The 26,573-nt window shown below is 48.5% G+C and overlaps 1 protein-coding gene across 16 annotated transcripts in view; it reads right to left on the bottom strand.

The window, feature by feature from the left end:
* Positions 1-26,573, bottom strand: part of OTOF (otoferlin) — a 202,944-nt gene that overhangs the window by 65,807 nt on the left and 110,564 nt on the right. For all 16 annotated transcript variants that reach the window (XM_081000800.1, XM_081000798.1, XM_081000788.1 and 13 more), the window contains 18 exons: positions 26,268-26,322; positions 25,318-25,449; positions 22,886-22,948; positions 20,561-20,645; positions 18,763-18,922; positions 17,179-17,365; positions 16,202-16,388; positions 14,967-15,190; positions 13,947-14,055; positions 12,004-12,190; positions 11,117-11,237; positions 9,943-10,043; positions 9,645-9,735; positions 6,802-6,918; positions 4,022-4,174; positions 3,031-3,220; positions 2,157-2,281; positions 876-1,010 (listed from right to left, as the gene is read on the bottom strand). In XM_081000800.1, coding sequence (XP_080856926.1) covers positions 876-1,010; positions 2,157-2,281; positions 3,031-3,220; positions 4,022-4,174; positions 6,802-6,918; positions 9,645-9,735; positions 9,943-10,043; positions 11,117-11,237; positions 12,004-12,190; positions 13,947-14,055; positions 14,967-15,190; positions 16,202-16,388; positions 17,179-17,365; positions 18,763-18,922; positions 20,561-20,645; positions 22,886-22,948; positions 25,318-25,449; positions 26,268-26,322 — 2,422 coding nt within the window. The remainder of the gene's footprint in view (positions 1-875; positions 1,011-2,156; positions 2,282-3,030; positions 3,221-4,021; positions 4,175-6,801; positions 6,919-9,644; positions 9,736-9,942; positions 10,044-11,116; positions 11,238-12,003; positions 12,191-13,946; positions 14,056-14,966; positions 15,191-16,201; positions 16,389-17,178; positions 17,366-18,762; positions 18,923-20,560; positions 20,646-22,885; positions 22,949-25,317; positions 25,450-26,267; positions 26,323-26,573) is intronic.

Raw genomic sequence — 26,573 nt, forward strand, 5'->3', positions numbered from 1 at the left:
GGAGATTTACTCGGGACAACACCATTCTTCGAAGAGGCTGCATTTCCAAGCCTCTCTCTGTAAATGTTGAATAAACAAGCAGGTGGTAAGGACTTTTCCTTGTCTTATTCGTTCCTGGCAACCTGGCTCGGTTCCTCTTCTGCCTGACACAATGCAGGGAAAGAAGTCTGCTTCCCCACTATGCTATGATTCCCCCCACTTCCCTTCCCGGCCCCTCTGTGATGGCCTGGGATTCGGACTCGGATGCTGAACCTGAGGGATCCCAGCCTGCACAGGATTCCCCGCCTCCAGAACCAGCTGAGCCGGGGCTGGGGCATGAGCCTGAAGGGTCCTCACCTGTGCTGGATCCTCAGGTGCAGGCATCAGCTGAGTCTGCTCTGGCTCCTGAGGTGATGGAGGACCCATTGCCTGCAGGTGCTCCACTCTCAGCCCTGTCAGAGGAAGCTGAGGTTGCCTCTGGGTCCGGTAGCCCTCCAGCCTCTCCTGAGCTGCAGAGGCTCAGGGCAGAGAGGCGGAGGGAACTAAGTTCCCGCAGGAGGAGTGCTCGCCTCCAGGCCAGGAGAGGCGAGTCACCTGTGGACTGGGGCCGCCCTATGCCTCGGGGGAGATAAAAGCCAGCCAGCCAGCCCCAGTCCCAAGTTACAGGAGCAACATTGTTGGCTAAAAGTTCCTGCCTGAACCCTGTCCTGCTTTCCTGCCTGAGCTCCTGTCCCGCCCTGGCTCCCTGCTTGCAAGCCTGTTCCTGACTTTACCCAACTCCCTGCCCTGCACCCAGCTTCAGCTACTGTGGACTGCCTCCATGTTGCACCTCTGACCATGGACCGGACTTGGACCTCACCTCTTGGGTAACCCACAGGACCAGCACACCCTCTTACCACAGTGTCCTGGTCATAGATCTCGATGACAATGATGGGAGGGTCGTCCCTCATCTCATGGACTTCCCCATATAGCTCCACATTGTCAAACACCAGCAGCTGGTCCCACGTGGGGCAAAGTGTCTCCTGGAGGACCTGAGAAGAGGAGGAGGAGGAGGAAGATGAAGAAGAAGAACTTCCTCCTTCAAACCACATATCCTATTTCTTTCAGTTTCCCCCGAAATTCTGCAGAGCTTTTGCCTACAGCAGGAACTGCTGCTATATCCTTCTGGAATTTTGCATTTGAGGCAGCCACTATTTTTGTCTCTCTGGTCTGCTTTCAAATCAGACTCCATTGGTGGGTATCAGAGACGGGGCCTTTTCTACAGGGGCACCTAAATTCTGAAATTCCTTCCCTGGGGAAATGAAGCAAGCAGCCACATTTAAGCACACTTTTTTTTTAAAAAAAATGCATTTTTATGCAGGACGGCCTTTTGCAAAATTGGCAGGCAAAAGGTTGCTAAATGTGTGTATTAGGAGAAAATCACAATAAAATGGTGGTAGATTTTGAGACCTTTTCTTTATTAAAAAAAAAAAAAAAAGGCAGACGCAGAATTGCAGAAAATTGAAGACTGGAATCTACACTTTGGAACTCCATGCCAATTGATATCGGACAGTTGCCTGCTAAAGCCATTATCGTTTAAACAAGCCCAATCAGGTGTTTTAATCCATTTTTGGTCTTTTGTTGTTTTTAACTTTTCGGAAATCTTAAATCACTGTTGTTTTCTTGTTGATAATTTTCTTGTTGTTTTTTTTTGCAAACCCGTTTGAGGTTTGTTTTGTTTTACAACCAAACAGGGTATTAATTTTATGAAATGGATAATAACAAGGTGGAACTGAGAGGAAACCATTCTGGCAGGTTTGGCCACCCTCAACAGGGGCCACAAAAAAATTGGGCTGCAGGGAACATCACCTCCGCTTTTAACAAGCAAGAAATTCATACAAGGACCACTCGTCTCTGAATCACACATCTTGAGAGCCAGTGTGGTGTAGTGGTTAAGAGCGGCAGTCTCGTAAGCTGGGGAACCGGGTTCGCGTCTCCACTCCTCCAAATGCAGCTGCTGGGTGCCCTTGGGCCAGTCACACTTCTCTGAAGTCTCTCAGCCCCACTCACCTCACAGAGTGTTTGTTGTGGGGGGAGGGAGGGAAAGGAGATTGTGAGCCGCTTTGAGACTCCTGAAGAGGAGTGAAAGGCGGGATATCAAATCCAATCTCCTCTTCTTCTTCTCCTCCTCCTCTTACCTCTGTGCATTGACTCTGCGTGATGAAAAAGACGCGAGCAAAGGGATCAGAGAGGCCACTGCTGTCGGCTGCGAACAGACTCCTGGCTTGGTACATGTGGACACGAAGCTGGAAGACCTGCTTCACTGCACGGGGGAAAGGAAAGGAAAGAGAGGGAGGTGACTCCGTGTGGATTTGGGGCAGCAACAGAGGACCACAAGTTTAGCTGACACCGTAAACGAAATGTACAAAATTCACACTTTGCAAACGAATGCACGAACCAAACCGCAGCACTTCTTCGAAATTTGCAGTTCTGCGAAATTTGGGGTGCAGTTCCCCAGCCAGAGATTGCACAGGAGGATGTGTATATTGGCGAAAATATTGTATTAAAAATGCATTGTATTATGGGGAAGTGTGTTTGGAGGGGGTGGAATACATCGTAATGGGGGGCATTGGGGGAACATGCATTGTATTAGGAGGACATTGCGCAAAAATGTGCATTAAGACAAATGTACACACACACACACACACACACATATATATCCTTTAAAAAAATAAATAATCACAGGCGTTTGCAGAAATGGGATGCTCTGAAGACTGGGAAAATGAGAAAGAGAGAGACACTGAAATTGTTGGATTCATGTATCCTAAAGAGTGATACGCATTTGGCATTTGCCTGAGTGTAGCCATTGGGCATCTTTTAAGGTGATCCTTTCATAACACCTTAGGACCTGCCTTCAGTACAAAAGGCTGAGCCTGGGCAAAATCTAACACAGTCAGGAAGACAGTGCCTCTGTGCATGCTCTGGGTGCCTTAGATAAGACCTCCCCTGCCACACCTGGGATTACAGGTAGGGCACAAAGGCGAGCCTATGGGGTTCCCGGGGTTCTCTTACTGTTGTACAGGAGGCTGATGGGTGGGAAGGAAGGGATGTTCTGGCCCTTGGGAAGTTTCTTCTCCTCAAAGCCGCAGGGAAGGCCGCTGAGGAAGTCCTTGCGCTGTTTGTTGAGCCCCAGCCACAAATAGATCTCCATCTTGGCTTGTACTGTCCAGCCGGCCGGCCCAAAACCTTTTTTCCCCGGTAACTGAGTGAAGAAAGGCCAAGGAAGAGAGAGAAAGAGAGAGAGCGCGCATTACACACCCATCACTTTTCTCTAAGCACCAGAAGTCCCCTTTCTTTTTTATTTTTGTTATTTTGCAATTTAATCTTCATTGGTTTTTAATACAGTGGTGCCCCGCAAGACAAATGCCTCGCAAGACGAAAAACTCGCTAGACGAAAGAGTTTTCCGTTTTTTGAGTGGTTCCGCAAGACGAATTTCCCTATGGGCTTGCTTCGCAAGACGAAATGTCTTGCGAGTTCTTGCGAGTTTGTTTCCTTTTTCTTAAAGCCGCTAAGCCGTTAATAGCCGCTAAGCCGCTAAGCCGTTAATAGCCACTAAGCCGCTAAGCCGCTAATAGCCGCTAAGCCGCTAATGGCCGTGCTTCGCAAGACGAAAAAACCGCAAGACGAAGAGACTTGCGGAACGGATTAATTTCGTCTTGCGAGGCACCACTGTATTGGATCCATTTGCTGCAAAAAGAACCAAAGAAAAGTTGTGGCCATATTTAGCCCATTAACCTTAATAATTGTGTCTCGTGTCATTATTTCCACGGGGGGGGGGGGGCGACTCGCCACGCAACTGCTGAAGGCCAGGCAGCCTCTGCCACTCTGAGAGGACAATGGAGCAGACAAGAGGACTTTGGCACTTGAGAGGCTTCTTATCCACCTACCTCTTTTCTAAATTGCACCTCTCATGCCCTCCCCCCTCCCTCCCAGCCTCCCCTCATCCGTCCGCCCATCAAACTGCGTCCCAAGAAGGGGTTTAAAAAGCAGCCGCCACGTCACCCTCAGGAAGACGGTCTTCACTTTGGCGCAGTCCTTCCCCGTTTCCTCGTCCACGATGGAGTAGAGGATGTCCTTGGAGGGGATGCGGGCGTAGGCGATGCGCTTGTTGTTGCTCATCATCCATATGAAGACGTCCGGGATGCTGTGTTGGGGCTGGGAAGGGAGGAGAGGGAGCAGAGAGAAGGTTCAAGAGCTGAGAAGCACCCAGGAACACTGGAGCTAGCCTCTCCATCCATTGCAACCAAGTGCACCCAGGGGCAGGCCCAGACAGAGGGGGGCCATATGGGCCACTTGGCCCGGGCCCCCGATTCCAAAGGGGGCCTCGGTCAGCAGATTGACAATCACAGGGGATGCACTGGGGTGAACGTGGAGGCGCAAAGGTGGTGGCGGGCGGATTCCCTGGGGCCCTGGCTGGCAGCATGAGAGAAAAGCTTCCCGGTGTCTGGAGCGGGACCTGCGATTGGCTCCACAGAGAAGCGCAGAACGGGCGCCAGGTGGGTGGAGGCGCCCAAGGCTCCAGCAGCCAGTGCGCCGCAAACGTGATGGCAGACCATGTTTTTCATGCTGTTAAAAGTTGCTGAGTTTTTGTCTGAAATCTTGTTTGCCAAAAATTAAAACCACACGTACCTTAAAGGTAAGCATGTTGGCTTTCTTATCGCTAATTTTTCTTTTGAAAATGATTAAAAATTGATGAAGATGTGACCATTTGTTTAAAATTTTGTTGAGTAGGCCAAGAATATGACTTACACCCGAGGAGTACATATAGCTCAATGAGGATAAAATTGGGTGGAAACCATGATTTTTAAAGAAATAGTGGCTTAGGAGCAATAGTGGCTTTCTCACTTGCATACATCCTTTTTAAGAGTAGAATAAGAAGACGGAGAAGTTTTAATTATAATTATATTATAATTAATAGTCAAATTTGTCTACTTAAAAATCGATTTTACCCAGGGTAAAAAGGGGGGGGGGCACATTATCTACCTGGCCTGGTCCTCTGCCTGACTCTGCAAGGCCCTGCCCAGGGGCAGCAAGTGACCTCACCCAGAAGCCCAACAAATAACACCTGGGGAAGCCACTCTCCATTTTCAAGCACCATCTCACTTCCTGTTCTAAGATTTCCCCCAGTCTCTCTCGAACTTGGTTCTCCTGGTCTCTGGCTCTGCTTGATTCTTCAGGGCATCCTGATCAAATTTGCAGATGACACCAAACTGGGAGGGGTGGCTAACACCCCAGAGGACAGGATCACACTTCAAAATGACCTTGACAGATTAGAGAACTGGGCCAAAACAAACAAGATGAATTTTAACAGGGAGAAATGTAAAGTATTGCACTTGGGCAAAAAAAATGAGAGGCACAAATACAAGATGGGGGACACCTGGCTTGAGAGCAGTACATGTGAAAAGGATCTAGGAGTCTTGGTTGACCACAAACTTGACATGAGCCAACAGTGTGACGCGGCAGCTAAAAAAGCTAATGCAATTCTGGGCTGCATCAATAGGAGTATAGCATCTAGATCAAGGGAAGTAATAGTGCCACTGTATTCTGCCCTGGTCAGACCTCACCTGGAGTACTGTGTCCAGTTCTGGGCACCACAGTTCAAGAAGGACACTGACAAACTGGAACGTGTCCAGAGGAGGGCAACCAAAATGGTCAAAGGCCTGGAAACGATGCCTTATGAGGAACGACTAAGGGAGCTGGGCATGTTTAGCCTAGAGAAGAGGAGGTTAAGGGGTGATATGATAGCCATGTTCAAATATATAAAAGGATGTCACATAGAGGAGGGAGAAAGGTTGTTTTCTGCTGCTCCAGAGAAGCGTACACGGAGCAATGGATCCAAACTACAAGAAAGAAGATTCCACCTAAACATTAGGAAGAACTTCCTGACAGTAAGAGCTGTTCGACAGTGGAATTTGCTGCCAAGGAGTGTGGTGGAGTCTCCTTCTTTGGAGGTCTTTAAGCAGAGGCTTGACAACCATATGTCAGGAGTGCTCTGATGGTGTTTCCTGCTTGCCAGGGGGTTGGACTCGATGGCCCTTGTGGTCTCTTCCAACTCTATGATTCTATGATTCCTCTTGAACTCAGCTCCTGGCCCCCCAAATACTTGCCACCCTGGCGTAACAGCTTGCCCGCTTCAAGAGGCAATTTGCCCACAATTCCCTGTGCTCCTGCCTTCAGGGCTGGATCTGCCACGTGGATCCAGTGCAGACTTCATAAAACCACAGTATTATTATTATTATTATTATTATTATTAATTTATTTATACCCCACCCATCTGGCTGTGTTTCCCCAGCCACTCTGGGCAGCTTCCAACAAAACACAATAACCTATTAAACATTAAAAGCTTCCCTAAAGAGGGCTTTCTTCAGATGTCTTCTAAAAGTCAGATAGTTGTTTATCTCTTTGACATCTGGTGGGAGGGCGTTCCACAGGGCGGGTGCCACCACCGAGAAGGCCCTCTGCCTGGTTTCCTGTATCTTGGCTTCTCACAGTGAGGGAACCGCCAGAAGGCCCTCGGATCTGGACCTCAGTGTCCGGGCAGAACGATGGGGGTGGAGACGCTCCTTCAGGTCTACAGGACCGAGGCAGTTTAGGGCTTTAAAGCTCAGCACCAACACTTTGAATTGTGCTCGGAAACGTACACAGATTAGGAAGGAGATCAAAGGGTCATTCAATCCAGCCCCCTGTGTTTCCCAGTTCCTGCATGTTTGGCTGCTCAAAGCCCAGTACTGAGATATTTAAACAAGGCTCAAGTTACATATGGATGAACCTGGTCGCCTCACCTCATCTGCCAGGAACCTCAGCTTTTGCAAGAAGTTCTGTGCCTGCTTCAGCTTGTCTCTGATGGTGGTTTTCTTGACCTGGGATCGCATGGTTTTCGCCTGCTGGCCCATTGTCTCCTTCAAGGTGTTGGAGCAAGGAGAGAGAGAGAGAGAGAGAGAGAGACACGTCAGGGGGATGAAAGAGCAGGAAGCATTGGACTGCAAAAATGACATGAATTTAGGAAACGGAAGGGGGTGAGACTCAACATCCCTGTCTACTTTGGTGGTGAGAGAGGTTGGGGTTGGCCTGGGGTGTGGCTGTCCATTTGTGGTTGGCTGTGGTGATCTTTGTTTTCATGTGTGAGTGGGGTGGGTGGGTGTTTTGGATCAGGTTAGCCATATTAATTTGTATGCCGTTGGTGGATTTTTGTCATTGTCTTGTTGAGCTGTGTATGTGATAAAGGGGAGCCATACCGGGGTGAAGGCGTCTTCTTCTATTTGTCCCCGTGTCAGTTTCAGTTTATTGGTTAATTTTTCTAATAAGGCTGTTTCCCATACTATTTGGTACCATTGGTCCATGCTTACTCCTGACAGGTCTCTCCAGTGTCTGGTTATGGTGTTTCTGGCTGCTGAGAGTAGGTAGGTTATGAGTTCTTTGTGGTTTAAATGGGCATTATTGTCTTGGGAGATGTTTAGTAGGGCCAATTCTGGGGTGATTTCTAACACTCGCTTGGTTATTTTACTTATTTCTCGTACGGTTGTTGTCCAAAGGAACACAAGCGAACAGCAAAGAACCTGCACAAGCAACGCTGACACCAAACCCTACATATAGTAAGGAAAATAGAAACATCGCCACCTGACCCCACCCCCACCCCCACCCATCCTTCCCCCCCCCTCCAGCTCTTTCCCCTTTTTCTTCCCAATGTCTCAACAAATGAAACTCATTTGTAAAAATGTTACATGGAGGGGAAAAATACGAGAGAGAGACATTGCAAACACTTTTGTAAATCAAGAAAATCTTTAATAAAATAATAATAATAAACATCCCTGTCTACAAAACTGGGGTCACTGCAGGCTCTGCTGATGTCGGTTGCTATCTTACTTTACTTTAGAAAATGTGATTGTTCAAACACAGGTGTTTATACTGGTCTTGGAGAAGGGATGTTGGAATACGCCAATCGGGATGAGAATGGAAGCAGTGGCAATGTCCGACATTTGCTGGCTCATCCAATGTCCAGAAATCAATCAAGCCAGCAAATACAACGGTACTTCTTGTTCCTGTTTTTGAGCCCACAAATGATCCACAATCGATTTCATTCCCTTCCCCACAATCGCACCGTATTTCCTTGGCACTGAAATGTAATAGCCCATTGGCCAGTACGGTTCGGAAGTCCGTCCCTCCGAAGACAAGGGAGAGAGTCTTTAAAAGAGCCTCCCTGCAGTTAAGTTGGCTCTCACCATCCGGGATCCAGACCTGATTTGGGGCGAAGATGACTGTCCTCGCTGCTTACTTGTGTGCATCATTATTGCAGTCAAAACCAACCATTCATGTTTTGCCTGATAGGCACATGAAAGGACCGAGGGTCACAGATCTTTCCTTTACAAATTGCTAGAGAGAACTCTGTGAGATCGCTTCCTTTGTCTGCCTTGGCAGGAAGTTGTAACACTACATCCTTCCTTCCTTCCCGCCTGAGCATCTCTTCATTCGTCATGCCTCCAAGCTGACCACACATGGGTGTCTGAGATCCATAGCTCAGACACAATTTTGAACTTCGATTCTGTACTTTTGTAATTCAGATAGTAGATATAAACCCGCCTTCTTTTCGCTTCTGCAATTGCTGCTTCGATACCCACTTATGTAAGTAAACACTACTTTTGCTTTTTTACGAAACAGTGTATGTGTGATTATTTTTAAGGGGGAGAAAATGGGTAATTCCAGGAGAATCCAGTCTGCCTTTAGAGCACCCCGGATTATTGTTTGTAGAAGCTAAGATATATCTTGTCTCAGCTTCCAAGTTTAAGCTGCAAAGGATGATACTCCGCTGATCTCACAAGCATGAGCGAGGAAGGATAATAACTGGTGTCTAAATGCATTCCCACAATGGGTAACAGCTGTAGTGTCAGGAATAGGCTAGGATTAGTTCAATTTTAGAGACACAATGCTCTGGTTTATTTTGTATTCTGTTTTGACCTTCTGGTTGCTTTTCCTCCACCTTTTATTTTTAATAACATTTCATAATTTGACCACTGACACGCGTGCGATTGCCAGCCTTGGGCTTTTAGAATCCTCCACATCACTTGAAATTCAAGTTTAGGACGAGGGTTGTAAGAGACGACCATCTCTGCCTTTACACTTTGAGTAACTCATAAGCAGAGTGCATTGCTCTGTGTCCCTATGCCCTTTTAAAATATGGTTTGGGGGGGGGGATACCTGGTTATTGTTTTTATTTTGATTATATATTTTGTAGTTTTATATTTTGTTCTGTGAACCGCCCTGAGACCTTCGGGTATAAGGGGGTATATAAATTCAATAAATAATAATAAAAATATTTTAGGAATATATAAAAATATAAGCTTCCGTGTGCATGCACACTTCTTCAGATATTTTAGGAAGTTTAGGCGGGGGGTCCACCAGGGAAACGATCCAGCTGCTTTGATCTTGCACTAGGATATGGGAGGGTGGGGGCAGCAACTACCAGAGAATCGTGCCCACTGGCAACACTGCAGGGCTGTTGTGTTGCAATCAGGCTAGGAAAAGAGTGTGGGAAAGGCTCTCTTGGGCACCTCTGCCCACTGCACCCCCTGCCCATTCGATTTTCCCTTTTTTCCCCATCTGGGGGCTCCCAACCTGGAGAGACACTCACCAGTTCCCTCATGCATGATTTCAGCCTCTCGCGGTCCAGCCGCGTCCGGGAGGAATGGTTTTGGTCCTTGTTGGAGAGGGTCACAAACCGCCTGTTGGGACAGGTCAAGGGGTGGGGCAGAGAAGAGAGACTTAAGCTGGTGCCAACAAGAAAGGGCAGCAAAGATGGTCTGGGAGGGGTGTGTGTGTGTGCCCAGACTTGAGGAGACAGTTTGGCAGCGGGATGAATCTCATGGCCCTTCCCTTGCAACTTCCTGATATTTTGAGGGTCCTTCTCCCCCCAGTGGTGGCTGACTCACAGGCATGCACTGCTCAGCTCCTCCAGGACCCCTCGGAGGCGCCGTTCCGGGTGGGGCTTCTCAGTTTTCATCATCTCATGAACGTCATTCAAGCCTTCTTCCTGGAAGGTCAAAAACAAACGTCAATGTAGCAGGGCTACCAGGCAGGGTGGGGCTCAGGAGAACAGGGAACTAATGCCAGTGTAGTGGAAGAAGCAAAGATCACCAGTGTTGAAGCAATGATTCTTCAACATCAGCTTTGTTGGACTGGTCATGTTGTGCGGAAGTAGTCTTCCAAAGCAACTACTCTATTCTGAACTTTAAAATGGTAAGTGTAGTGCTGGTGGTCAACAAAAGAGGTTTAAAGACTCTCTCAAAGCAAATTTAAAAAAATGTAGTATAAAGGTAAAGGTAAAGGGACCGTTAGGTCTGGCCGTTAGGTCCAGTTGCGGATGACTCTGGGGTTGCGGCGCTCATCTTGCTTTACAGGCCAAGGGAGCCGGCATACAGCTTCTGGGTCATGTGGCCAGCATGACTAAGCCACTTCTGGCGAACCAGAGCAGCGCACGGAAACGCCGTTTACCTTTCCGCCAGAGCGGTACCTATTTATCTACTTGCACTTTGACGTGCTTTCAAACTGCTAGGTTGGCAGGAGCAGGGACCGAGCAACGGGAGCTCATCCCGTCGTGGGGATTTGAACCGCTGACCTTCTGCTCGGCAAGTCCTAGGCTCTGAGGTTTAACCCACAGCGCCACCCGCGTCCCTCAAAAATGTAGTATAAACACCAACAATTGGGAAACATTGGTCTGCAAGCGCTCCAATTGGAGAACAGCCTTTACCAAAGGTGACATGGGCTTTGAAGATGCTCAAACTCAGGACAAAAGGGAGAAACGTGCTAAGAGGAAGGCACAGTTGGCAAACCCTCATCGTGATCAACTCCGCCCCAGAAGCCAATGTCCCCACTGTGGAAGGGCGTGTGGATCCAGAATTGGCCTCCACAGTCAATTACGGACTCATTGTTAAAACCGTGTTTATGGAAGACAATCTTACTTGGCTACGAGTGATCGCCAAAGAAGAAGAAGATAGAATTGCAGAGTTGGAAGGGGCAGAGGGTCATCTAGCAACTGGAGCCATGGGTCACCCCAGTGTTTCCCTCCCCACCCCACACCTCCCCCAGACCCTCTTGGGTGCCCACCAGCTTGTCCGCAATCTTGTCCATGATGTTGGAGTTGTAGAGACGCCTTCGCTGGTCCTGCCACCAGCTCTTAATGTAGATGCAAGGCTTCTTCTCAAAATACGGCAGGTGGAAGTAGTTCCTGGGAGCAGGGGGAGGAAGTAGCAGGCAGTAAACCTCAGGAGTTGAAAGGGGCTATAGTTGGGCAGCAACTGTTCAGAACTTACGGAACTCTCTGCCACAAGATGCGGAGATGGTTGCTGGCTTAGCTGGCTTTCGGAGAAGTTATCACAGGCTGTTAGCCATGATACGTTCTCAAGGAAGCGGCTAAGTTCAGAGGCAGCTCTGGGTGGCTTCTAACAAAGATTAAAAATACATTAAAATGTCACACATTAAAAGCTTCCCTAAACAGGGCTGCCTTCAGGTGTCTTCTAAAAGTTTGGTAGTTATTTTTCTCTTTGACATCTGGTGGGAGGGCGTTCCACAGAGCAGGTGCCACCACCGAGAAGGCCCTCTGCCTGGTTCCCTGTAACCTCACTTCTCGCAGTGAGGGAACCGCCAGAAGGCCCTCATAGCTGGACCTCAGTGTCCGGGCTGAACGATGGGGGTGGAGACGCTCCTTCAGGTCTACTGGACCAAGGCTGTTTAGGGCTTTAAAGGTCAGCACCAACACTTTGAATTGTGTTGGTTCTGTGAGCCTATGTTCTCATCGAAATAAATGTGTGCATTAAATCGGCCCACCAACCCTGCAAGGGAGTCCTCTGGGGTCAGCTCAGCACTACTGCCCTCGATGGACCATACTATGTGATGACCTAAGGAGGCAAGAAGAAATTCTGGGACCTCTCTCCGCCACCCTTTCCAACAACAAGGTTTTTCACATCAACCGGACCGGCCAAAGTTTCGCTTGCCTGTCGGTGATCAAAGGCCTCAAAGGTGGGGAAGAGGAGATGGAGACAAACTCCCCGTCGTCTGTGCTTTCCTCGTCACTCTCGTTCTCCAGCAGCTGAGACTCTTCCTCATTTCCATCTCCTCCACTATCTTTCTTCTTCTTGATCATGGGCTTGGACATCCCGTCGATTTCATTGCCATAATTGCCTGGGGAAAACAGAAGGGATAGACTTACCATGGAACGGCAGAGTCGGACGGAACTAGGGTTGCCATACAGCCGGAATTTCCTGGATGTAGTCGGTATTTACCCCTCACAACTTTTGTGTCTGGATCTACACTTTTTGAACTATGCAACCCTAGGATCTTGTGATACACGGTTCAGGAATAATCTGAGTCAGGGGCAGCGCATAATGCTGGTGGTCAACAAAAGAGGTTTAAAGACTGTCTCAAGGCAGATCTAAGAAAGTGTAGCATAAACACCGACAACTGGGAAACACTGGCCTGCGAGCGCTCCAGTTGGAAAACAGCCTTCACCAAAGGTGTCGTGGGCTTTGAAGACGCTCGAACTCAGGACGCAAGGGAGAAACATGCCAAGAGGAAGGCACACTTGGCAAATCCACACCGTGATCAACTCCTGCCCAGAAGCCTATGTCCCCACTGTGGAAGGACGTGTGGATCCAGAATTGGCCACCATAGTCACTTACGGACTCACTGTTAAGACCGTGTTTATGGAAGACAATCTTACTCGGCTACAAGGGATCACCAAAGAAGAAGAAGTAGCCTCAGATTTGATTTCTGATACCATTTTGTGGGAGTGACGCTCCACCGGTGCTGAGGCATACCTCGCACGCGGCATGCCACAGCGTGCCAAGGAGCCTTGCGGCCACTCTCCCTGAACTCTAGCCTCTTGGCCAGAAGACAGGGTTTTTTTCCCCCAGACTGTTTGTCCTCTCACAGATTTGGTTACTAGACATAACGCTTGGCTGGAGCGTGACCGGGGACGCAGACGTAATCAAGTATCGGGGAAAACATTTTAGGGAAACACCTGCTGACACGTGTATTTGACAAAGCTGGAAATGTGCTTAGATGGAGATACGTCATGTTCAGGGTGGTATCACTACTGTATCCAATTGTTGACTTCTGCTAATAAAAGGAGCCTCTGCACGGCTAGTCGGCAGCTTGCTTGGAGCATGCTTGCCAGCATGGTTCTGCACGGCTCACCTGTATTCAACCTCCCGACGTCCTCCGTTATTCCTACACACTTGCTCCTCAGAGAGCCCATGCTCTTCTTCCAGTGCCACATTTTGCACATGGTTGTTGTAATGTCTCATTCTCACATTGCATAATGTTGCAGGTTGCCTTTAATTGCTCAATTGATGTATGAGTATGGGAACTATTTAAATGTCTCCTCCCTCTCTGCTCTACTGCTCTTGTTTTCCTTATGCTTGCTCTTGACTCTGACTATGGAAGAAGACGGATGTGAGAGTTGCCTTGTTGTTTTGTTATTTGCTTTCTAAATAAAACCCTTGATGTTACTATTCCAACCACAGTTGATTCTGCTGCCTTCTGCTGTAAAGGACTGAGTTTATTTGCTGCAAACAGGAGTTACCGTATTTTTCGCTCTATAAGACGCACCAGACCATAAGACGCACCTAGTTTTTGGAGGAGAAAAACAAGAAGAAAAATATTCTGAATCTCAGAAGTCAGAACAGCAAGAGGGATCGCTGCGCAGTGAAAGCAGCGATCCCTCTTGCTGTTCTGGCTTCTGTGATAGCTGCGCAGCCTGCATCTGCTCCATAAGACGCACACACATTTCCCCTTACTTTTTAGGAGGGAAAAAGTGAGTCTTATAGAGCAAAAAGTACGGTAAATGCGCACAGTTCTGTGCACACAGCACCCCAGAAGGCCAATGCCCCTCTTTGGTGGGGCTGCTCACCCCATCCCTTAATGAAGCCATACCAACCTATGGTGACCTCAAAGTTGATGGGCTTGTCTCCATTCTTCCTGTCAATCATGGTGGCCTCCAGGAAGGATCCAAAGAGAAAGAACTCATCCATCTTGCCCGTGCAGTTCTGTTGGGTGGGAGAAGGACATAAGAAGAACTTAGGAAGTTGGAGATTTGGGGTAGAATGAATTTATTGTTCTGGGGAAGAATATCAGTGATTAAAATGATTGTCTTGCTAAGAATGTTATTTTTATTCCAATCGATCCTGGTGATAGGCGGTACTCGAAGCTTTAAAGAATGGCAAAAAAATATTTCCAGATTCATCTGGCAGGGGAAGAAACCAAGGATAAAATATAAATTGCTATCAGAAGTTAAGGGGTGGGGTTCGCCTTGCTGGACTTAAAACTATATTATGAGGCATCCTGTATTTGCTGGATCTGGGATCGGATAATATTGAGAAATGGGGATATTTTAGAAGGACATAATAACACATTTGGATGGCATGCATCTTTATGGTATGAAAAAGCAAAAGTACATGAAGGTTTTCAGAATAATATAATAAGGAAATCAATTCTTAGGGTATGGGAAAAATATAAAAAATTATTAGAACAAAAGGACATAAGAAGAACTTGCTGCATCCGGCTAGAAGGAACCCTGACAGTCAAGGCAAGTTCGGCAGATGTGTGAGGAGAGGGTATAGAATCATAGAACTATAGAATTGGAAGGGACCCCAGAAGCCATCTAGTCCAGCCCCTTGCAATGCAAGAAGTAAGTAAGGCCCATTTATTTAACTAAAGCAACTGAGAGAAATAAGGGCGCTGCCTCTGGGGTCCAAATCCTGCAATAACTCACAAGTCAGGAGCTAAATCCTAGGGGAAGGAAGTCCATAGGAAAGCTAGTGTTCCCTGCTACCCTTGCGGTGGAGCTTAAGGAACCACAGAATAAACAAGAACTAGTTAGGAAAGGATAATAATAATGATAATTTTATTATTTATACCACACCCATCTGGCTGGGTTGGGCCAGGATCAGAGACTTACGTCGGCAACTGCCGTGGCCATCTCGACTTGGACTTCGGTGGAGCTGGTGAGCTCCGGATTGCTGGTATCCAAGATTTCCACGGCCAAGCTGAGCAGGAGGCGGGCACGGAAGGAGACTCCTTCGCCCAGGCCTTCGTTCAAGTCCTGGTGCTCATCCATCAGGGTGTAGTTGCGCGTAGAGCCATACATGTTCACCCAGGCAGGGCCAAACGTGGGCAGGAAGCCTGGCCATGAACAGCAGAGCAAAGGGAAGAAGGTCAATGTTGACGCAGCACATTGTTAACCTGCGGAACTCGCTCCAGCAGGAGGCAATAGCAGACACCAAATAATAATAATAATAATAATAATAATAATAATAATAATAATATAATAAATTTATTATTTATACCCCGCCCATCTGGCTGGGCTTCCCCAGCCACTCTGGGCGGCTTCCAAAAAAATATTAAAATACAGTAATACATCAAACATTAAAAGCTTCCCTGAACAGGGCTGCCTTCAGATGTCTTCTAAAAGTCTGGTAGTTGTTGTTCTCTTTGACATCTGGTGGGAGGGCGTTCCACAGGGAGGGTGCCACTACCGAGAAGGCCCTCTGCCTGGCTTCTCGCAGTGAGGGAACCACCAGAAGGCCCTCGGTGCTGGACCTCAGTGTCCGGGTAAAACGATGGGGGTGGAGACGCTCCTTCAGATATACTGAACCGAGGCAGTTTAGAGCTTTAAAGGTCAGCACCAACACTTTGAATTGTGCCCAGAAACGTACTGGGAGCCAATGTAGGTCTTTCAAGACCGGTGATATATGGTCTCGGCGGTCACTCCCAGTCACCAGTCTGGCTGCTGCGTTCTGGATTAGTTGTAGTTTCTGGGTCACCTTCAAAGGTAGCCCCACATAGAGCGCATGGCAGTAGTCCAAGCGGGAGATAACCAGAGCATGCACCACTCTGGCGAGGCAGTCCGCGGACAGGTAGGGTCTCATCCTGCATACCAGATGGAGCTGGTAAACAGCTGCCCTGGACACGGATTTGACCTGTGCCTCCATGGACAGCTCTGAGTCCAAAATGACTCCTAGGCTGCGCACCTGGTCCTTCAGAGGCACAGTTGCCCCATTCAGGACCAGGGAACTGGATAACTTTAAAAGAAAATTAGACCAAACTATTATTAAGTCTATCCTGGATATGCTGTGCCGGTTTTGTTTTTGCTTTTTTGCAAAACAATGGCACTTCGTTCGTGCTTCACCTCACCTTTGTCTCCTTCGTTGGAGATCTTCCTGAGGTCGATGAAATGGGTCCCAATGGCCACGTCGTTGACCTTGTCAGAATCGCGGATCTGGACCTTGATCCGCTTGCACAGTGGGGGGAACATTTCTGTGAAGACAATCTGCTCGTTCCACGTGGGCTCGTAGCTGCTTTTCTGGACTGAGGTTTTCCCCTGAGAAAGACATAAGGAGATAAGGACACCAGAAGAACCTCAACGGGCCAAAACATGAAGGTCTGTCTAGCCCAGCATCCTGTCTCCAAGAGTGGAGAGGCAGATGTTCCCAGGAAGTCTACAGACAACCACGTTCTCCCACTGTTGTTTGCCAGCAACTTGCATTCAAAGGTATGCTGCTCTTGGTGCTGGAGGTTCCACATAGTCCTCAGGAACTGCATCCCTTGATAGGGATCTTCTGGGAATGATCTAATAGAAGCCAGTGGCCATCTAAGGTGATCAAGGTCCCAGGCCGCAACCAGATTGAGCCACGCGGCAGGAGATTACAATTTCATAGAATACAATTTCATAGAATCATCTTGGTCTCCCTCCTCTGCACACCTTCCAACTTATCAACATCCTTCTTAAATTGTGGTGCCCAGAATTGGACGAAGGACTCCAGGTGGGGGTCTGACCAAAAAGGAATAGCATGGTCCTTCCTTTAAGGCGATAGTCCTTTAAAGGAATAGACGCGGGTGGCGCTGTGGGTTAAACCACAGAGCCTCGGACTTGCCGATCCTTGTGGTTTGAAGTTTGACAAGCAAAGTTGTTTTTCTCAGCACCTTTTGATATCTAAACGGATATAATAATTCAATTTTCTTCTATTTATTGAATGGCCGTTGCAGTCTAACTGATTAGAGCGATGGTCCAAAGGATGCACATCATTAAACAAAAGCCAGCTGTCTCTCTGCAAGCGAGAGGGACTCTCAGGTGGGCAGAGTCTGGAGGCTCTCTTAACATGCCTACGTACCTTTTGTCCTGCAAAGAGGACCTGGACGTAGGGGTCCACCAAATCCTTGTTCTCTCCAATGAGGGCCTTCTTGACGTTGGCCATGATGCTGGTGTTCATGCGAGGGAGACCCTCTGCCCGGTAGATCTTGATGTAGAAGCGCGCCCACTGCCTCTCCGGAGGGACACCGTCGGGAAGGAGCAGGTTCCTGCAAGACACGGCCAACACCGTTTTGGGAAATGATATATAATGAGTTGAAGAAAATGTTCCATCTGACATTTGTTAAGAAACCTGAAGCACTCTTGCTGCATACATGAAAATGTTCTTCAATTTCCTCGGCAGGTTTTTTTCCTACGATCCCTAACAAAAATGCTTCAGGCTTTTTTACAAATGTGAATTGGAACATTTTCTTCAACTCATTGTATATCATTTCCCAATTTTTGTTAATCTTACTACAGTCCCACCACATATGGTAAAAAGTCCCTTCTTTTTCCTTACATTTCCAGCATATATTTGAAGCAGTTTTATACATTCTTCCTATCTGCACTGGTGTTATATACAATCTATACATCATTTTCATGTAATTTCCTTTCAGCAAAGAACAATCTGTAAAAGAGTGGTGTAGTGGTTAAGAGTGGTGGACTCCTAATCTGGTGAACCGGGTTCGCTTCCCCGCTCCTCCACATGCAGCTGCTGGGTGACCTTGGGCTAGTCACACTTCTCTGAAGTATCTCAGCCTCACTCACCTCACAGAGTGTTTGTTGTGGGGCAGGAAGGGAAAGGAGATTGTGAGCCGCTTTGAGACTCCTTAGATAGAATCTTAAAAAGCAGAGACATCACATTGCCAACAAAGGTCCGTATAGTTAAAGCTATGGTTTTCCCAGTAGTGATGTATGGAAGTGAGAGCTGGACCATAAAGAAGGTTGATCGCCAAAGAATGGATGCTTTTGAATTCTGGTGCTGGAGGAGACTCTTGAGAGTCCCATGGACTGCAAGAAGATCAAACCTCTCCATTCTTCAGGAAATCAGCCCTGAGTGCTCACTGGAAGGACAGATCCTGAAGCTGAGGCTCCAAGACTTTGGCCACCTCATGAGAAGAGAAGACTCCCTGGAAAAGACCCTGATGCTGGGAAAGATGAAGGGCGCAAGGAGAAGGGGACGACAGAGGACGAGATGATGGGACAGTGTTCTCAAAGCTACCAAACTGTGGGAGGCAGTGGAAGACAGAAGTGCCTGGCGTGCTCTGGTCCAGGGGGTCACGAAGAGTCGGACACGACTAAATGACTAAACAACAACAAGGCAGGGGTCAGCAACCTGAGGCCCATGGGCCACAAATGGCCCACGAGCCGCCCCCGAAGCAAGTCCCCATGCGCTGTGCTAAACTGGCATGGGGACTCGCTTCTCTGGCGCTGAAAATCGCGTCTCCGTTGCGTCTCCGCTGGAGTGAGCTGGGCCAGGTGAGGTAAACCTTGCCGACCCCTGCCTTAAGGGGAGTGAAAGGTGGGATCTCAAGTCCAAACTCTTCTTCTTCTTCTCTCTCTCTCTCTCCTCCCCCCTTTCCCCTCCCTCTGCTCTTCTCTCCTTCCTCCCCCCTCCCCTGCTCACCCCTCAATGTCGTCCTCGTCTGTCTCGTTCGCCTTGTGGGGCGTCTTGATGTTGTCCCCTTTGCCCACCACCGCGATGTCCACCTTCACATAACCCTTCAGCCCCGCGGTGATGTCCTCCGGGTCCGAGAGGAGCGCCCACTTGTGGTAGAACTGGTGCTCTGCAAGGAGAAGACAAGGAGCCACCATGAGACCCTGCGAGGTGGGCCGGGGAGAGGGCAGGATCGCCCACAAGTTGAGCATCTCGGCAGAGCCTGGCGCCTTCCTTCCCCCAGGTGGACTGGTGCAGGAACCGCTGCTTCATTAGGCTCCCATTGCTGCCTGGGAAACAGTCCCTGGGACTTTCCACATTGGCTCCCGGGACGCCAGGGGGGACACCAGCCCTCAATGGCACCCACCAAAGAGGATGGGCAGACTTCTGTGAAACCCATTATCAGTGAGGACCATGTCACTCTGCAAAGCGTGTGGCTGGACCACAAAAGTGGCAAGAACCAGTTTAGGAGGAGCCTCGGGGCTGAATGTTAGAGTGAAAAACTGTGGGGTGTAACCACTGGGAGCAGTCAAATACAACATTCCTTTGTTTTCCTAGAGTGGACATGCAAGGGGATGTTTGGTCCAGCCAGTCAAAACTTCCTGTTCCTCCTGGCTGGAGCATCCTTCCTTTTGCATGTGATAGAAGGTGGGCATGACCTTACCTGTCCAGGTAACAAAAGGACGGGTCACACAGCATGCCTCTCTCTCTTTGACTTCCTTCTTCGTTGGACCAACTTTTAGCTAGGACTGCTCTGCTAGCTCTCAGCTAGCAGAAGCACTAGGATTATTCTCCCACATAGGGTAGATCCACATGTACATAAAGTCATACCTTGGGTTACAGACGCTTCAGGTTGCGTTTTTTCAGGTTACAGACTGCCAAAACCTAGAAGTACTGGAACGGGTTACTTCCGGGTTTCGGTGTTCATGCATGTGCAGAAGCGCTTAATCGCACTTTGCGCATGCGCAGAAGTGCTGAATCGCAAGCCATGTGTGCGCAGATGCGCTGCTGCGGGTTGTGGATGCTGCAGGCTGCAGATGTGAATCCTGCACGGATCACGTTCGCAACCCGAGCATCCACTGTATTTGTAACTAAGTCTGCCTTCAGGGATCCAACCGTGAACTAATGTAAGTAAACTTCTTTTATTGACTTTGAATAAGATTGTGGCATCTTTATTCTTTTAAGAGGGATTCAAGGGAACTTACCAGGAACGTACAATTCAATCTGAGACAGACTGAATTGTATACTAGTGAGAGGCTCACACGAGCCTGCAACCAGCTATCTGCTGTGCATGTAAAAAGGGGAATGTAAACTCTGCTAAGTAAAGGAACTTGCTAGCACAAGTTAGGAAGGATATTAATAAACAATATATCCTCTCCTGCCACCCTCAACATTCCCACAAAAACAATGTCAGATAAAGTGCAGTGAGGGCTCTGCACGCACAGGAAAAAAATGGTTTGAGTATGTGTTTCCCAGGACTGTGGTTGGATGAAGAGATGGTGAGGTGTTGGGGTGGCAGAGGGTGGTTGACTAGAGAAATGAACAGCTAAAATAATTCACTGCGTTCTTGCATTACAGAGGATCAGACTAGGAAACCATCAGGGTCCTTTGTAGCTCTATGATTCTATGAATAAAATTTGGCTAACTGGAAATTTGGTGCCAGCCTCCATATTGAACCGCCAAGGAGAAATTTCTCCCACAGCTACTGTCACCACCCTGACAACACAAGAACAGCCTTCCACACCAGAAAAAAACTCTTTCCACCTACCTGGCTGGGTGTAAACGGTTCCGACGTCCATTTTGAAGGAGCCGACTAAGGTTCCACTGCGCAGGAGGTTTTTGGAATGAATCACCTTCAGGTTAAAGAAGGGAGGGGGAGAGTTGGAGGAGAGGTTTAGCGAGGAGCCTACCTTGCACCTCGCAGCAGACATTTCTGAGGAATGTGATAAACAGGCACCTACTGAACCCTAAATGCTACATAAATGTTTGTTTGTCTGTTTGTTTTAACTGATAGGATGGATGTAAATGCAGGAATTCACTTCAGTTAGCAAGGTGGCCAGTTAATCCATGCTGCATGAATTCTGTTTCTAAACGGTGGGTATTACCGTATTTTTCACTCCATAAGATGCACTTTTTTCCTCCTAAAAAGTAAGGGGAAATGTCTGCGCGTCTTATGGAGCAAATGTGTGGTCGGTCGCTGGCTCCCTTGCCCAGGCCTCCATTGTTGAATGTTCTGCAGACGGAGGCTGTTTGTTTCCCCAGCGACATGGGACTGGCTGATTAGATTATCTGTCTGGAAACTGTAGAAACACCTCCCTTTCCTTTCCTAAAGATGCTACAGAACTGTGAATTGAACCCCATAAAACCAGGATTTTTTCCCTTTGCAAAGTAAGCTCAACAACTTTGAGCTGATCCTCAAAAAAATCGGGCTTTCCCCCTTTGCAAAAGAAGCTGCACAACTGTGAGCTGGGCCCCCCCCCCCAAAAAATGGGGCTTTCCCCCTTTCCTCCTCTAAAAACTAGGTGTGTCTTATGGTCAGGTGCATCTTATGCAGCGAAAAATACAGTAAATTACCCACTGAGGAAAGTCAAATCCCACAAGCTGTACCCAATGCAGTACTGTATTGGCCTGAATATAAGCTGCACCCGAATATAGGCTGCACCTTTAAAATTGGGGGGGGGGGGGGAGAGAGACCCCCCCCCGATTATAAGCTGCTCCCTTCCTCGCTGCTCCTGGCTGCATCCTGGGTGCAAGGGGAGGAGCTGCGCTGTGTTGCCGGCGGCCTTTCCCCTTCCTCTCTCTCTTCCTTCCCGGCCTTGGGGGAGAATGTGGGGGTCTATACACTGGGCAGGCTCCGCTTTGCCATGCTCCTAGAGCTGTTTGCCCAGCACTCCTGGCTGCATACCATAAGGTCATGAATATAAGCCACACTTTAACTTTTCACGGTTGGCATTTGGGGAAAAGGTGAGACTTCTATTCAGGCCAATCTTACGTGCAGGTTTGGTGCCAAAGATTACATGTACACCCGAAAATTGCATATATCTAAACCCTAGTGGGTGAGGCAGAGGGAGAGAGAATTTTCCATACTCCCAGAGCCCAGCAAGCAATGGTGGGAGCTTAAAAACTCTTTTTGTGCCGGGTAACCTAAGCAGATGGGATGCGGGTGGCACTGTGGGTTAAACCACAGAGCCTAGGACTTGCCGATCAGAAGGTTGGCAGTTCGAATCCCCACGACGGGGTGAGCTCCCGTTGCTCAATCCCTGCTCCTGCCAACCTAGCAGTTCGAAAGCACATCAAAGTGCAAGTAGATAATTAGGTACCGCTCCGGCGGGAAGGTAAATGGAGTTTCCGTGCGCTGCTCTGGTTCACCAGAAGCGGCTTAGTCATGCTGGCCACATGACCCGGAAGCTGTACGCCAGCTCCCTCGTCCAGTAAAGCGAGATGAGCACCGCAACCCCAGAGTTGGGCACGACTGGACCTAATGGTCAGGGGTCCCTTTACCTTTACCTAACCTAAGCAGAGCTGGTGCAGAAAGATGTTTTAAGCTCTCTGCCTTGCTTGCTGGGCAAAGCCTGCTCAGCTTTTGCATTCTGAGAGGCTAAGGATGCTTGCACAAGATACAGCAGGAACCCAGATGGTTCCATGAGATCTCGCGCACAGAGCCAATGTGCACAGCCATTTGAGATTCACATTTCTCTGCATTTTGCAACAGCAGTACTCGACCAAAACCATGTAGAACAGAAGTGCACACATTGGAGAGAAGCACACATGATGCTATATCAGTGGAAGAAACATACAGGAATGCCTTGCTGCAGAGGAAATTGCTTGCAAAAATATATGTGTTAGATAAAACAGTGTTTGAACCCATTTCTTGGGGGATGAAGCTCTAGCCTCACATGCCCTAGAGTTGATTCATGTGCTGGTTTGGAGCATCAGGTATTTCTCTTAAACGGCACCCCATTTCTTCATCTGCATCTGTTCCAGCTCTCCTAAGGTTGTCTTCTCCTAAGCTGTTCATCCTCTATGTCAAAACTGGCCAGTTTACAAGAATTCTCCAACAGAGACAAGAGAGCAGGCAGAGAGTCTTGCTCACCGATATCTTGACGATTTTGTCGAACATGACATCTGGGGGAACGTGGAAGTCGAAGACAAAATACTGGGAGCAGGGAGGAAGGAGAGAGAAAAGGAGGGTCAGGGATTAGCCATGGTAAGAAAGAACATGATTAAAAAAACAACACCCAATGTATATCATTCTAGAAAGCCACTTCTGACGTAGAAGGAGGTGGGGTTGCGGGCTTCACCCTCCCACCATGCGCGTGGGGACTGGCTCTCAGCCTCCGCGCGGTTGAGGGAATCCCGATCGCATCATCCCCTGGCCAGCCAATCGGCTGGCCTGGGGGGCGTGGCCTGCTCCATTTAACGCAGGGGCTGCCTGGGTTCTCCCTCTTTGTGGTCGCCATTAAGGGGCCTGGTAGGAATTTTTCCACTCGGCAAATTGGCACCAGCCGCTTGGTTTTTCACCTACCTCGTAGCAAATCATCACAACTTCCTTGGTATTGGCGGTTAGACATTGGTATTGGTAGTGTTATGTAGATGGAGGGAGGGTACCCACATATTGAGGGTAATACGATAAAGGATTCCGGGGGGCGTGGCCCTGTCTGAAGCCTATGGAGGTGAGGGCCTAAGGCACGCCCCCGAGCGGTGACCCTGGGGGAGTTCCTAGTTGATGTGCATCAGCAGGACTCCCCCTACTGGTGGGGACTTCAAGTGAACCCTTCCCGGACTTCAAGTGAACAGGCTGAAGCCGGATAGTCGGTTAGGACCAATGCCTAAGCCAATACCACTCATCACCTGTAACCAATAAAGTTGTGGCCATATTTAGCCCATTAACCTTAAATATCTGTGTCATGTGCCTTTATTTCCACTGGGGGGAGGTGGGAACTCACCACGCAACAGCCTTTCTCAACCTTGGGTCCCCAGATGTTGTTGGACTACAACTCCCATCATTCCTAGCCAGCATGACCAGTGGTCAGAGATGATGGGAGTTGTAGTTCTAGAACATCTGGGGACCCAAGGCTGAGAAAGGCTGTTCTAGAATCTCGATGTTCCGCTGCCACGGCCAAGGCAGAAATAAGTGTGAAAGTCTACAATTCCCTCAAAATATGAAGGGGGTGGGGATTCTTGAATTTTGAAAAAGTGGTGGGTTTTTTAAATCATTTTTTTCTTAGCAAGACGTTCAAATGTCAGCATTCGAGCATAAGAGCACTCTGCAACTGGTGATGCACTCTGCAAGCCAAAGGGTTTGGGTCCTTTGCTGCATTGCTGCACTGAAACATTCCTTTTGCAGAATTTTTAACTTAATTTTTAACTTTAATCCATCTGTTGATGGATGGCCATCCTGACTCGGCCCCAGACACACTGACCAGATGTTTGGAAGCTGTGGCTGGATGGTTACGTGGGAGCCGGTTGAAGCTAAATCCTTCGAAGACAGAGGTCCTGTGGCTGGGACGGGGCGATATGGGATTGGGGGGGCAACTCCCATCTCTTGTGGGGGCGCAATTAGTGCCAGCACCATCCGTTAAGAGTTTGGGTGTAATCTTCGACACCTCCCTTTCCATGGAGGCGCAGATTGCAGCTATAACAAAGGCGGCATTTTTCCATCTCCGCCAAGCTAAGCAGTTGGCTCCTTACCTTTCTCGCCCTGACCTAGCCACTGTGATCCACGTGACGGTCACCTCCAGACTGGATTACTGTAACTCGCTCTACGTGGGGCTGCCCTTGAGACTGACCCAGAAACTCCAGCGGGTGCAGGATGCTGCAGCGAGACTCCTTACGGGGTCTTCACTGCGAGATCACATTCACCCGGTGCTATACCAGTTGCACTGGCTCCCGGTGGAGTACAGGATCAGGTTTAAGGTGCTGGTTTTAACCTTTAAAGCCCTATAGGGCCTAGGACCCTCGTACCTACGGGACCGCCTCTCCTGGTATGCCCCACAGAGAAACTTACGGTCTTCAAATAAAAACATCTTGAAGGTCCCAGGCCACAGAGAAGTTAGGCTGGCCTCAACCAGAGCCAGGGCTTTTTCGGTTGTGGCTCCGATCTGGTGGAACACTCTGTCACAAGAGACCAGAGCCCTGCGGGATTTGACATCTTTCCGCAGGGCCTGCAAGACAGAGCTGTTCCACCAGGCCTTTGGCCAGGGCACAGCCTGACTCCCTCCCTCGGCAATCTTCGCGGAGCTCTGGCCCAATGGTTGCCAGTGGCTTGAATTAATTAATTTTATAATGAATGATTTTAGAGTGTTGTTTGTGCTGTACTTTTGTACTGTTTTATTGTTGTTAGCCGCCCTGAGCCCGGCTTCGGCTGGGGAGGGCGGGATATAAATAAAATTTATTATTATTATTATTATTATTATTAAGTTAGAATTGTCATTACGCACAGGTGGGATGGATCAGTCCCGCCCAGCCCAGCCTCTTGCAAAGGAGACACAGGGCTTATCCACACAGCACAGGCAGAGACCTCACCTCATTGTAGTAGGGGCAGTTGGTCGATTCTTTCATGGACGTATATTTCTTCTCGTCCCCCACCTCCACGCAGACCACGGGGTCCATGTTGAGCCCCACCAGCTGCCGCGCCTCAATGACCGTGACGCTGACCTAGTCGGAGAAGAGGTGGTTAGCCGTGACCTGGGCCACTCAGAGTTGGGCGCCATCTTCCTTTATTCCCTCTCCCCGCTCTTGTCCCTAAAGGGAGCTGCGGGGCATCATTGCAGTCAAACCAGCAATTCATGTATTGCCAGATGGGCTGAGGCTCAGAGAGCTTTCCCGACAAATTTGCTAGAGAGCACTCTGTGACATCATTTCCTTTGTCTGCTTTGGCAGGAAACTGTAACACTACATCCTTCCTTCCTGCCTGGTCAGCCTCTTCTTTCTTCATCATGTTTCCAAGCTGACCATACAAGCATGTCTGAGCTCTGCAGTTCAGGCACCATTTTTGAACGAAGAAGAAGAAGAAGAGGAAGAAGAAATAAAAATTTGTACTAATATGTGTACCCTGCCCATCTGATTGGGTTGCCCCAGCCACTCCGGGCACCTTCCAACATATATAAAAACATAATAAAACATTGCACAATAAAAAAACTTCCCTATACGGGGCTGCCTATTTTTTACTTTTAGAACTTAGATAATAGTTATAAACCTGCCTTCATTTAGCTACTTTAATTGCCGCTTCCAGACCCCGATTATGTAAGTAAATACTACTTTTACTTCTTCACCAAACAATATGTGTGTGTGTCAAAATAAAAAAAATAAAAAATAAAAAGTCCGGTAGCACCTTAGAGACCAACTATTTGTTTGTTCTGGGTATAAGCTTTCGTGTGCATGCACACTTCTTCAGATACGTGTGTGCGTGTGTGTTAAGGCAGATGGTGCACCAGGGACGGTTCCCCATGAAAGAGAGACGGTAAGCAGCTTACCTGGTAGTCCATAGGCCTCCCAGCGCTGGGCTCCATTTTAATATCTGGCTTGGATCTGGAAAAGGGAATGATCACAGTCAGAAAAGTGCTCAGCACAGTTCACAAGCGCTATCTCAGTAAGCTGCACAAGAGCCCTAGAAGTTAGGTCAGCACTATGTTTGCCAGATAGAATCATAGAGTTGGAAGAGACCCCAAGGGCCATCGAGTCCAACCCCCTGCCAAGCAGGAAACACCATCAGAGCACTCCTGACATATGGTTGTCAAGCCTCTGCTTAAAGACCTCCAAAGAAGGAGACTCCACCACAC

The sequence above is a fragment of the Podarcis pityusensis genome, assembly GCF_964106645.2.
Source record: "Podarcis pityusensis genome assembly, chromosome: 3".
NCBI lineage: Eukaryota > Metazoa > Chordata > Lepidosauria > Squamata > Lacertidae > Podarcis > Podarcis pityusensis.